The 12960-nt window shown below is 48.9% G+C and overlaps 1 protein-coding gene across 1 annotated transcript in view; it reads left to right on the forward strand.

Moving 5' to 3' along the window:
* The first annotated feature begins 1923 nt into the window (after window positions 1-1923).
* The window catches only part of SREBF2 (sterol regulatory element binding transcription factor 2), a 52514-nt gene continuing 41477 nt past the window's right edge, over window positions 1924-12960 (forward strand). Inside the window, exon 1 of the mRNA XM_019633887.1 lies at window positions 1924-2192. Coding sequence (XP_019489432.1) covers window positions 2105-2192 — 88 coding nt within the window. The 5' untranslated portion in view covers window positions 1924-2104. The remainder of the gene's footprint in view (window positions 2193-12960) is intronic.

Consider the following 12960-nt stretch of genomic DNA (forward strand, 5'->3'; position numbering starts at 1 on the left):
CTGCCTCGCCTGGGAAGAGCGCAATGATGGTGCCAACTTGGGCCAGTGAAGCAACATCCTCCACAACTAGACTGAAGAACAAAACGACAGCAACTTATCTATTCCCCTTCCCCCAGTTCCCCAGCACTGTTCCCATCCCCTCAATTCCCCAATAAAAAATCTTAAAAAAAAAAAAGTATTTTAAACAGTACTGGAGCCACCTGGCTAGCTCAGTAGGTAGAGCATGAGACTCTTAAATAGTACTGAAATACCAAGAAGAAGGTACCAAGAAATTTCACCCTAAATCCCACCATTCCCATAACCATGACTGACACTCAGCTGTTGGGCCTTCCATTCTTTTTGCCCTTCTGATCACATAGGTATCTATTTCCATTACAACAGCTACCTCGTGTGGGCACCTACAACGTGCCAGGCCTCATGCCAGGTGTTTGCTGGTAGCAGCTCCCGCTGCCTCGGCCGTTGTCCATGTCACCTGATGCAGTTCTCAATTTTAGGTTTCATGTTACATGTCAGAGGCCTTTCCTGACACCCCAAGTCAGGTTCCTTGTTACAGTTTCATTACACCCATTACTTTCCTTTGGTCACTTGTACTATTATGTCACTTATTTTTATATTTGTTTAATGTCTGTTTTCTTCACTACACTGGAAACTCTCAGAGGGCAAGAACTGTTTGTGTTTGCCTGCCACAGAGGTGTTCAATAAATACATGAATGTACAGATAATCTCAATCTTTGCAACTGAGAGGGCACTATTCCCATTTTAGAGATGACAAAACTGAGGCTTAGAAGAGTCACTTAACCACCCAAGGTCACGCTGTGCATAATGTCCCTACGGCTGCCTCTATACAGCCTGTGTGCTCTTAAGACTTGACCCCAAAGCAACTCACAGGAAACATACTTTAACCTTTTAACAATATATAGTGAAAGTCTGTCAATAGACATTTATGTACATAATGTTTAATGATGCCACGGTATTCCATTGTGTGGATGTATTTTATTCCTCCAGTCCCTTATGGGGCTTCCTGATTTTTTCCATTAGAGGACTTTGGAATGACCGTCTTTGAGCACACACATACTTGTGTACTTCTTTGAGCCCTCGTACTTTTTATTCCTTAGGATATATTCCTAGAAGTGTGCACATCTGTTTACATCGTGACCAGCTGCAAGATGGGGCAGTGAGGTGCTTGAAGGAGTGGGAATCCTTGGTTGGGCCGCGCGTCGGAATCCCCTTGGAACTTAGTCAAAACGCTCAAGGCTGGGCCCTGCCTCAGGAGGCCTGTGGTGGCCCCGGGCACTGGCATTGTTTTAAGCCTGTAGGCGGTTCTGAGGTACCCGGGGTGAGAACCGTAGGAGTAAGCGCGTGGTCGCCGTAGTGCAAAAGCGCAGAGGTGGACATAGAGCTAGGCACTTGGACAGCTCGCGGTCCACGTGGAAACTCGCCGCCTTTGTAAGGGGTTTTGGAGGAACACGACTTGTATGGTCTCCAGACTCCGGGCCCTAGCGTTCCCGGGCCAGGTTTGATTCTACCCGCTCTCTCAGGCGGGCAGGGCCGGGGTAGCAGCTGGGAAGATGACGTAATGTGCTCACAGCTTGCTCTGGGGGCGACCAGAGGGCGGGGGTGGAGCGTGTTAACCCTTCAATCCCCGGCGGGTGGATGGAGTAGCTTGGGGAGCCGACCCAACGAAAAAGAGAGCGGCTCCTTTAAACCAAGCGAAGGAGGGTGGGATGAACACCAGGAGGCTTCGTTTTGCATTCGCTAAGACACCCTGAGGGGAGGGACCTCGCTATGCAAATCTAAGCTGCTGATCGATGACGCGCCATCACCCCACGCGCCGCTTCGCGCGCCGATTGGCCACGACGAGCCTGGTCCCATTGACAACAAACAGGGGTGCGCGCGGCCTGGGGGCGGGGCCGCAGAGGGCGCGGGTTGGGGCGGGGGAATCCCGTCCCGCCCCTCCTGCGCGTTGCAAACATGGCGGAGGGTGGCACCGGCCGGTGAGGCGGTACCGGGCGGGGGCTGTCGGGTGTCATGAGTAGTGGCAGCGGCACCGCCCCCGCGTCTCCCTGAGCGGGACGGCAGGGAGGCCTCTGCGCCGAGCCGGGCGATGGACGAGGGCGGCGAGCTGGGCGGTATGGAGACCATGGAGACGCTCACGGAGCTGGGCGACGAGCTGACCCTGGGGGACATCGACGGTGAGTGGTGGGTGGGTGGGAGTGCGGGGGCGCGCGGGGAGGAAGGGGTTACGGCGGCGCTCACGGGTGCGCGTGCGCCCCCCGCCCTGAGCCCCGGCTCGCGCGGGAAGAATCCGCACGCGCGGTTGCCTCGGCGGTCCCCAGCCTTTCCGGGCGCTGCGGATTTGAACCCCGGCGGGACGCTCGACTCCGAGAGGTCGTGGGATCCGCTCCGGGGAGCCGCGTGTCTTTAAGCGGAGCGAGGGTCATGAAACAGGGAGCGCGGAGCCGGGGGCGTCGCGGGGGCCGGGCGAGAGCAACCTGAGGAGAGCGCGCGGCCGCCGCCTCCCTCGCGCGCCTACACGCGCTGCCCCAGGGCCGGCTCTCCTGCTGCCCCGCGGAGCACCTGTCACTCCCCTCCCGGCTGCGGGGGCGGCTGTAGGATTCCCCCGACCGGGCCCTGATTCTCCGCGCCCCCCAGCCCTGGTCTTCTGAGGTTGACCCACAGTTGGGTCAGCTGGGCGCTGGGGAAACTTTGGGCAGTGAGCGGTTGCAGAAGCAAGTTGCTGATGAAGCGAGCGGTGGTGGCGGTGTGTGGACGCATCTCCCAGGAATGGAGACACCGGCGCTCCTGCTGTCGCGCTGCAAAGAGAATTAAGCAGCAGGGGTTTTTGAGTTGTGGCTCCTCGAGGACAGGCTAGGGAGCCGGTGGCCTCTCTCCTGGCGGCCCTAACAGCAAAGTAGAAGAGGTGGTGGGAGCCCAGGGATCCTCTCTTGCAATGTTAATTTTATTACCACGGGAACTCCGAGTTTGGAGAGAGTCAGCGACCTGCCCAAGGTCACCTAGCTGGTTGCAGACCCCAGTTCCTGGGCCAGTGGTGGTGTCCTACATCAGGCTTCTCCACCAGACCCTTGGGGATAAGTCCAATGAATAGGTTAGAAATTATAATAATAGATGGACGCTTCTGGTGTTCTAGGCCCCAAATACTTTATATTGTTTCACTCATCCCTCACTACAATCCCATGAGATGTTCTTATTGCTGCTATTTTTACAGGAAACTAAGCCAGGAGATGTTAACTTGTCCAAGGTCACACTCACCTTAGATTGTCCAGAACCCATGCTTGTCACACTCACCTTAGAGTGTCCAGAACCCATGCTTTAAAGCAGTAACTCAGGTGCATTGTGCTCTTGACCTTCCAAAGTTCGTTCATGTCTAGGATCTCAGTACAGCCTTGCAGGCAGGAATGATGGCTACATCCCCATTGTACAGACGAAGAAACTGAGGCAGCAGAAGATTCTCTTCTAGGGGAAAAGATAAATGGAGGCAGCTAATTAGAAAGAATCAGTTTCTCATTTTCCCATTTTGCTTCTATATTTTATCTCTTGGCCTGTCCTTGCTTTCCACTTTTGGTCATCCGGGCAGTGTGGTCAGACCCTTAATTGAAGCCCCAAGGTCTAACCATAAACTTTCCCCCTAAGTGCACCTAAATACAGAGGTGTGCTAACAAATGGAGGAGGGTGGTTTGGGGAAATTATAATGACAAGGGCTTCTAGCATGTTCTGAACACTTCCATGCCAGGCACTGTGTTAGCACTCACATACGTGAATGTTCTCCGTCCTTAACAACAGTCTACCATTGCACAACTCTTGTCCCCTCTCATAGACCCTGAAACTGAGGCCCAGGGCTGTTCATGAATTCGCCCAAGGTCACACAGCCAGTAGGAAGTATGTCCAAACCTGCCTACCAGGAGGCTCACACAAAGAAATTCACGTCCTTTTGGCATTCCCATTGCATAATCGATCCCTATTTGTCTTAATTTGTAATGTGTTAAATTACCTAGTGGTTAAGTATTAACTTTATCCTCATAGGTTTCTTGAGTAAAATGTATATTCTGGAAACGCAGTGGTTCAGTGGCTTCATAGGTCTCCAAACCAGATTTGGAAAAAGGTGGCTCCCTGTCTTCAATTGGTCAACAAGTATTCTAGTGCCAGCTGTAGTTTCTGAGCTGTACGTAGACAACATGAAAGATAGGTAAAACAAAATTTAATGACCTCGAGCTTGAGATGAATCACAGTAAAACTGTAGTGCTGAGTATAAAACAGCTCACAGTTGCACAGAGCATTAAGTGAAAGTCAGCATGGAGGGAGCTGGTGAAGGCTGGCTTACTAGGAAGACTACACCAAGCAGGTGGCCCTTGACCTGGTGGGCCTTGGAGGACAAGAAGGTTGGGCAGGCTGAAGGCCAATGGTCTGCAGATAACAAATATCCCTGAATACTTACCCATCCATCCGCCACCATCCCCCCTCCACCCCCCGGAATGTGAGCACCATGAGAGCAAGGGCCTTTGTTTTGTTCACATTATATTTCTTGTACCTAGAACTGAATATCTGGGAGGCCTGAATGAGTCCAGCGACCTTGGACTAGACAGGATTCTACATCGTACCAGATAGAGCCCTTGGGCTTGGGTTAGATCAGGGGTCGCCAGCCCGGAGGCTTCTAGAAGCCAGTCATATGAGGAGGAAGAGACTGGGTATGAATACATATATTTCTTTTGTACGTGTGTGGTGGGGTAGAGGGGTACTTGCACCCTGGAGAGCTCATACCTGCCTCCAGGAGGGGCAGGCAGCGGGCAGGAATCCTTCATTTGACATCACCAGCCCTGCTGCGGTCTGTTAGTGTCCTTCAGAGGTGTGGGCCCAAGGAGGCTACATCCATTCATTGATTCAGCACATCTCTTGATTGGCTTCTAAGTAACCCCCCATGATGGACAAAGTGCTGAGGATAGCTTTGAACAAGACATACAAGGTCTCTTCTCTCAGGAAACTTAAGATCTTGAGGGAGGAAACACAGGCTGAACAAATAAAATAAATGAACACTTTAGGTAGGGCTCTATGAGGAAAGTAAAATGGGTCTGTGTTAGAGTGACTGGTGGCCAAATTTAGACTGAGTAGGCAGGGGAGGCCTCTCAGGAGAGGGGTCAGCCCCTCTTTTTCAAGAGATGCCCAAGTCTGGATTTTTCTGTGAAATATCCAGATTTTTAAATGTTGGCTTTTTTTTTTTTTTTTTTGAGAAACATACTGTAGGCCCAACAAAACTGTGTTAGTTGGTCTTCAGGGCCTTGTTCCTCTGCAGAATGCTCCGTTGTCCCAGACCACCAGGCCCCTGATGATAGAACATCTAGAGCACTGTCTTTTGTGGTGATCTGTGCTATGAGACAGGGCCTCCTGCACTGTCACAAGGTCTCCTGGAATGACAGGACCTTCCACTGATAATCAGGAAAGGAAGGCAGAGGCGTCGAGGTGGCTGTTTTGCTGGATGGGTGGCAGAAGCAGCATGACAAGCACGTGGAAGGGAAATGATAAAAAAAATCAGTTGATGACACACAAGTTCTTGAGATGTGTGGTGTGTGTAAGGAAACAGAAGATGAGTCGGAGCCAGAGTGTGGGGAGTCTTCATGCCAGGCGCAGATGTTGTGTGGACAGTAGGGAGGGAGGGAACGGCTGAGGATTTTCACGTAGGGCGAGGACACATGATGGATTTTAAGAAAATTCAACTGTGGTGATGGGGACGGAAGACTAGAGTCAGGGAGACGGATTCAGATGGAGCTGCAGCTGTCCGGGTATGAGATGGGGATACTAAGGGTGGTGGGGCTCCAGTAGGAAGTGGCTGGACGTGACAGGAATGGCCTCTGAAGGCTTGGCCCTGAAGGCAGAGCAGAGGTGGAATTCTAAAGATTCCCATCAAGGCTGTGATCCAGGTGCACTGGGAGCGTTCAGAAGCCGGTAGGAAGAGCTGGTTTAGGGGCGTGATGAAAATTGGTCTTAAACGGGCTGAGATTGAGGAGTGAGTGTGTTAGGGGAGGCGGAATCTTCCACTAGGAAGGAAACGGGAGGCAGATACGCAGGAGAAGGTCAAAACTGGGGATGGAGATGTAGGAAGAGTCATTGTTGATGAGCTAAGGATAGAGGTGGAGAGAGAAACAGAATGGGGGGAGGTCAGGGTGAGGGAAATGCAGTAAACTAGGGGGAGCAGAGCTTTTTGAGGTGCAATTAATGGGTAATGAAGACAGTGTTGCAGAGGCCAGCAAGGATGGCAAGGCCACGAAAGGAGTCCTGGGACTTGGCAATTAGGAGGTCGGAGGAGAGGGTCTAAGGCTAGATACACACGAAAGGGGGCAGGAATGAGTTGGTGATGGGCCAGGAGAGGCAGCTGTTCTCTTACCAGAAAGCTGAAGAAACATTTCAGTGAGCTGGTTTACTTTCTGACGTCATGGATTTGCCTGTTCTGCACATTGTATATAAATGGAATCATACAATATGTGGCAAACTGGTTCAGGTCCATCTGTGTTGCTGCATAGTGTTCCTTTGTGTGGATTAGACCACATTTTGTTTATCCATTCGTCTGTTGATGGACATTTAGGTTGTTTCCATTTTGGGGCTATTTTGAATGAAGCTGCTATGAACATTTGTGTACAAGCTTTTGTGTGGACATGTGTTTTCATTTCCCTTGGGTAGATCCTCTACATTTTTTTGTTGCTATTTGTATTTTCCTAAGGGTTATAATAGCCCCATTTATTTACTTGCTTACTTCCCATGTTCCCATAACCAATTCAGCCCTAAATCTTGTGACAGAAACTCTCAATATGGTGGTCAATTCCTTTTATCCCCCTCATTGATGTCCCCCCTGGAGCCCTCCCTTTTTTTGTCCCATCTGATGGCTGTCCAGGTCTGCTATCCTGCCCTTACCCGGGATGACCTTTGGCCGTCACCCTGGGGGCCATGTTGAAACCCCTGTTCCATAGTTCTTTTTTCCCTCCCTTGTATTAATGGAGCACATCCTCCAGTAGCTTCCTGAGAAAGTACATTAGAAGTAATTTGGGGGCACCTTGCCTGTCTAAAAATATCTTTATTCTACCCTCTTTTCAATTTGATAGTTTGGCTAAGTTTAGAATTTTAAGGTTGGACATAGTTTTATATCAGAATTTTGAAGGCACTGCCTAATTGTTTTTTAGCTTCTAGAAGTCAAGAAGTCTGATACCATTTTGATTCCTGTTCCTTTGTGTGTGACCTGTTTTCTCCTCTGGAAGCTTGTAGGATCTTGTCTTGGTGTTCTGAATTCCATGATGATGTACACTGATGTGACTAAGCTGTAAGTTACTGTCCGCACTTGATGGGCGCTGGAGGGTTCACCATGTCGTCTACCTGCATTCTTGCAGTCCTCCTGCTGGTAGCCCAGCCTGCAAGGAACTTCCAGCTCCAGAGCCTTTTGGTTGCACTGTCTTAGGTCCCTGCAGTTCCATCTTTGGCAGAGTCCCCCGACAGTACCTGGTACTGAGGTGCTCTTAAAGGAATGTCTAATGAGGAAAGGAAAGCACTTCAAGTTGGGTAGGTCTCCAGCCTGGGTGTCCACATCACCAGGAAAGTTGGAGCAACCAGCCCAGTGAGTGTTGGGGAGGGTGTGGCCAGCACACCACTGGGAGGCAGAGGTGAGAAAGGTAAAAACTGACTTCCCCACTTCCTGTTTCTTAAATGAGTCAGACTTTGGAAAAACTGCTCAGTGAGGTGAAGCACAGCTCTACCTTTTACCCTTATGTGTACCTTTTTCAAGACAATCTTTGTTTTGACCCTTGAATATATGTCACTATTGCTCATGTTTGGGTTGAAAGAGCTGCTGTTACTCCAGCTTATTTGTTCCCCACCCATTTTTAGCTCCTGATCTCATCTGGTTGCATTTCCTGGGACACTTTTCTGGGATTGCTCAGACCACGGAGCCAGTCTCTGTCCTCCTTCCTGGACCTGGCCTCGCCCTTGACAAACATTCTCCACATTCACACTCAGGCCCTTTGGCCTCATGTGCTTCCTTCCTGCCTCTCACCAGAGCAGGCTTTCCTGTCTTTCTTACACTTAGCTTATGTCTTGGCATTTTTTTAAAAAGGACATTTTTGCTTCTCACTCAACTATTTTCTCTCCTCAGTTCTGTAATTCAGTAAGGAGTTTCTTAAGCAACTTGATTCAAATAGCACTTTCTGAATATCATATTGTCCATATCCTCCTGGATTCTGTCTGAACTTAAAGAATGTGCTCACAGATTGTCACAGCGTTTTCATGTCCTAGTTGCTGTATGTTGAAATAGTTGATGTGTAATAGATATGTGATCTACCTAAGTAGGCAAACACATGGCCTCCGGTGGCCCTGTGCAACATTTGCTTCATTTGCAGGTTTTCATCAGGGTAAGAACTCTTGCTCCGAACACACCGTTGGTTCACTGCTGTGTCCCAAAGAGGACTCTTCAAACCAAGGGCTGGGTTACAGCTCTTAACACTGCCAGCTGTAGCCTTTTGTTTTTGAAAACCTTTCCAGTCCTATACATTATTACTGTGGTGATCAGTGCTTATGACTTGGAAAATATTTTTAATTTTTTTCAAAAAGGTAATACATTCATATGGCAAAATAAAAAAAAATACTAGAGGATGCTGGGTAAAGTCTTCCTCCTAGCCCAACCCACCGTTTGTTTAAGGCCCAAGACCCCTACCTCCTCACAAGTAATTAATTTTTTAGTTTCTTTTACCTCCTTCAACACTTACATAATGCACATATAAGCAAATGAGTATGGAGTTTCATTTTTTTGCTCCCCTTTTTATTGTTACACAAATAGGTAGCTCTAAGCTTTGTTCTTCTGCACCTTGCCCCTTTCTTTCCACGTAACAATGTATCTCAGAGATCTTTGCGGCATAGTTTTCCATGGTATGGATGCGCTGTAGTTTGAATGACATTTGAGGGTGTTTCCAGTCTTATAAGAACAGTGCTGTGAATAGCTTGTAAATTCATCATTTGGTGCCTGTGCCCGTGTACGTGCAGGACAAATAACTGGTGATGGGATTGCTGGATTAAAGTGGGGGTGCTGAGAATTTCATCAGAGATGATGCATGCATCAAAGGAGATAAAAAATAGAAAGGGGCAGGGACTAACACTTTCTTCTGGCTCTGTGTGCATTTGTGGCTTTGCTATCATAGATCCTGTCAAACTGGGCTCTCCAGGGTAGATGTACCAGTTTGCACCCCCACCAGTGTGTAGGAGGGGGTCTGTTTCCCCAGAGTCCAGAACGCTAGTCCCTTCACTGGCTGTCACTTTGCCACATGTATGCCAGCTTAGAGCTGATGCCACCCCCACCTCCCAGCAGTGCTCATATACATACCCTTCTGTCCTGGCCTCCTGCTGCCTCACCCTACTGGAGACCACTGGACGGGACAGTCAGTGTACAGCGCCTGGTATAAGACTGGAAACACCCTCAAATGTCATTCAAACTACAGCGCATCCATACCATGGAAAACTATGCCGCAAAGATCTCTGAGATACATTGTTAAGTGGAAAAAAAGGAGCAAGGTGCAATGAGCTGAAGGAAGAGGGCAGGGACCCCCATCTCTTTTGACTCTGAGAATGAATGAGGAACTTCAGTTAGCAAGTTGACCCTTAGGACCAAGGGGCCTTTTTTTAAAAAAATAAGAGTTTTGGACTGTTTATTTTTTCCTTTGAAAGGGCTTTTGTAGGTGTGGTGGGCGGGACACAAAGGCGCAGTCATAGAGAGCAGGGTAAAGGGTTCTGTTTCTGGACCACAGGATTCAAGGGTTAAGCTTTGTTGACAAGATGGAATTTTTTAAAGAGCTGCAGGATCTCAGAGCCTGGGCCTCAAGGTAAGGCTCCCTGGGGAGCCTCTGTTTAGAAACTAATCCTAAACCTTTAAAGGGCTAGAAACTGGAAAACAGAGCTCTTTCTACATCTCTCAGGCCTTGGGAATTGCTAATGAATATGTGTGTAAATGTCCCTAATAATCTAGCTTCTGCATCGGGCTGTGGAACTGGTCTGTTGGGTTTAGGGTATAGTTTGGAACTATGATGAAATGCTGGCTGCTGGACCAGATGTGGAACTGCCTTGTTAAAGTGGTGTCTACTCAGCTCAGGCCCTCACCGTCTGTGGCAACAAGGGAAATTTAATGTTTCTTCCTAAGTAACATTCCGGTGAGGCCTGGCATGTTACAAAGTCCTGATACGCTTGTCTTCCTCACGCTGCTGTGAGCCAGGTGCTCGATTTTCAGTCCCATTTTGCAGATGAGACACTGAGACAGATAAAAGGATTTGACGGAGGTTTTTAGGTTCCTGTGCTGGTGAAGTAGCAGCGTCCAGAGTTGAACGTGGGCCTCCTGGCATGGGGTCTCCTATTCATTCCTGCCCTGTGGGAATGAGATAGGAAATGCCTTGACCCAGGAAGCCTGTCTAGGAGCCCCTGCTCTGCTCAGAAGTCGTTTTAACATTTTTTAATTTTATTTTTAAGATGTGTTCAACCCAATTCGGGATGAATGAGTACCTGCTATATTCTCAGCACAGTACCAGGCTCTTTGGGGTGTGCTGGTTCATACTAGAGATGAACCAGTCATAATACAAAGCAAAATGCAACAGGCCATAACAGCGGTACAAACTTCCAGTGTTGGGAGCACTAAGGAAGGGAATTAGGAAAGTCTTCCCAGGAACTTGGGCATTTGAGCTGAGTTGTGATGGGTGAGTGAACAGAATTTTAGAGAGGAGAAAGGGCAGGGTGTTCATTTTGACAGAACTGGACCAAAGTTGGGAATAATTCGGTGTGTTCTGGGGACGTGTGATTAAGCATGGCCGAAGAACAATATAGGACAGAGATTCTCAAACTTAAAATGCCTAAGAACCCAGCAGGATACACCCCCAAAGATCTGAATCTGGAAGGTCTGGGACGGCGTCCAGAAGGGGCACCAAGCTAGTGGGGAGGTGGGATCTGAGGAGGCATCTGGCCGAGGGACCTGGTAAGCTGAGGTCCTAAGGGTAAGGGGTGGTGGGAGAGTAGCCCTTTCGAAAGGCTTGACCCGTGCTGGTACTGGGGTGTGCTAGCTATTGGCAGTCTGCTCTCTTGATAACTCATGTTTGTTATCTTTCTCAAACACAGTCCCGATCAAGTCCCTCTCCTGCTTCAGTGTGTTTGTTGTGTGTCAATCAGGAGTTTTGGTGATAAGCAACAAAAAGTGCCTGTGGCTAGCCCAAACAGAAAAGCTGCAGATTCAGACTTGGAAAATGGACTGGAACCAAGGGAGGCTCAGCAGCTGAGGGTAGCCCCGGGACAACCGGGTTAGGACCCTGCCTCCACGGTGATCTGTGCCATGTCCCTGCTTTCTTGGGTCATTCCCACCAGAATCACGCTCCTGGTGAGAGCATGCATTAATGAGAGACTTTCCTCCCAAGACCATCCAGGGCGGGTTCTCCAAAAGAAAGCTCAGGGGCCTGATGGGAGGGGATAGTTGGATGATGGACCGACAGAACAGGCAGTGACAAATGTCCACCATGTCTGCTGTGCCTCTTCTTGCCTCTGAAATAAAAACCAGATGCCACATGGTGCCTGCCAGTAAGTCCTTTCACAATTCGAAGCAGCTCTACCTTTGCAGTCTGTTCCACGCTCTCCACTTAAGCAACTTTCAGGACATTTCCTGGTGCTGTGGGCTTGCTCAGACTGTTTTTTTCACCTGCAGTACCCTTCCCTCTTTTCTAACTCTTAAAACTCTCTTCATCCTTCTAGGCTCAGCTCCCACTGCCTGCCGGGATTGAGAGTCCTTTCTCTCCTCTGTCAGCTCGCTCTTTGTGAGGCACTCGTGCTCGTCACAACTCCATCCACTTGGTTGGGTTTCTCTGTCTTACCTGTGAGATTGGGAGGTGGGAAAGAAACCAGCACTTCGGAGTCCATGTTGTGTGCTGGGTCCCACACCAGGAACCCAGGACCCTCCAGCTCCCAGCACCATAGCATCCAGGCACTGGGTGAATGTTTGCAACATGATTTAATAACCTGCTTTGTAAGTGTTATTTTTGTCCTTGGTCTTAGGGAGATTTTAGGGTGTGGTAATGAATGGAAGGGAAGGATAGTGGGTGGTTGGGGGTCATTTGTTTGTTTGTTTGCCTGGATAGTTTAAGGGCTGGAAAGGGTTGCAATCCCCTGCTATGGAGACTGCCCCCAGGAGGACAGTTTCAGGCTGTTCCTAGCTCAGTTGACACTCAGTCACTGGTATTGTGAAACTCAAGGCCCTTGTCCAGAACATGATCACGCAGAATGGGTTCCTTGGAGGCGTACTCTCCGCTCTCGCTCAGCTTTCAGTCTCTTATTCCCAGAAGGTGAGAGAACAGTGTAGTGCAGGGCGGGAGAAGATGAAGAGCCTGGAAATACTTGGGAAAGTGGGGTGGCATGCCTTCCCTTCCTGAGCTTGGGGTGTTTGAGCTCACTCCTGAACGAGGCACTTACTGGGCATCTGACCGACGCCAGGCTCTGTTTGGTGATATCCGTACAGTAACAGAACCAAAGCATCTGTACAATGTGACTAAGAGCGTGACTTTAAATCCCAGCTCCACCACCTGCCAACTGGGTGATGCTGGATGAGTTACTTTACCTCTCTGTGCTTCCTTTTCTTTGTGAAGTGGAGGTGATAATAGCATCCACCTCAAAGTGTTGTGGGCGTTAAATGAGGAAACCAATCCACAGTACTTAACATGACTGTTGATATGTAGTAAGAGCTTAGTAAACGTTAACAATTCTTCCTGCTGTTTTTTTTTTAATTTTTTCTTGTTGCTGATTGTTTCCTTATTTTATTTTATTTTATTTATTTATTTATTTTATTTATTTATTTTTTTTAAGATTTTTTTTTTAATTGGGGAATTGGGGGGATGGGAACAGTGCTGGGGAATTGGGGGAAGGGGAACAGACAAGTTGCTGTGGTTTTGTTCTTTA

Source organism: Hipposideros armiger, unplaced genomic scaffold (genome assembly GCF_001890085.2).
Source record: "Hipposideros armiger isolate ML-2016 unplaced genomic scaffold, ASM189008v1 scaffold_1430, whole genome shotgun sequence".
In the NCBI taxonomy this organism is placed as follows: domain Eukaryota; kingdom Metazoa; phylum Chordata; class Mammalia; order Chiroptera; family Hipposideridae; genus Hipposideros; species Hipposideros armiger.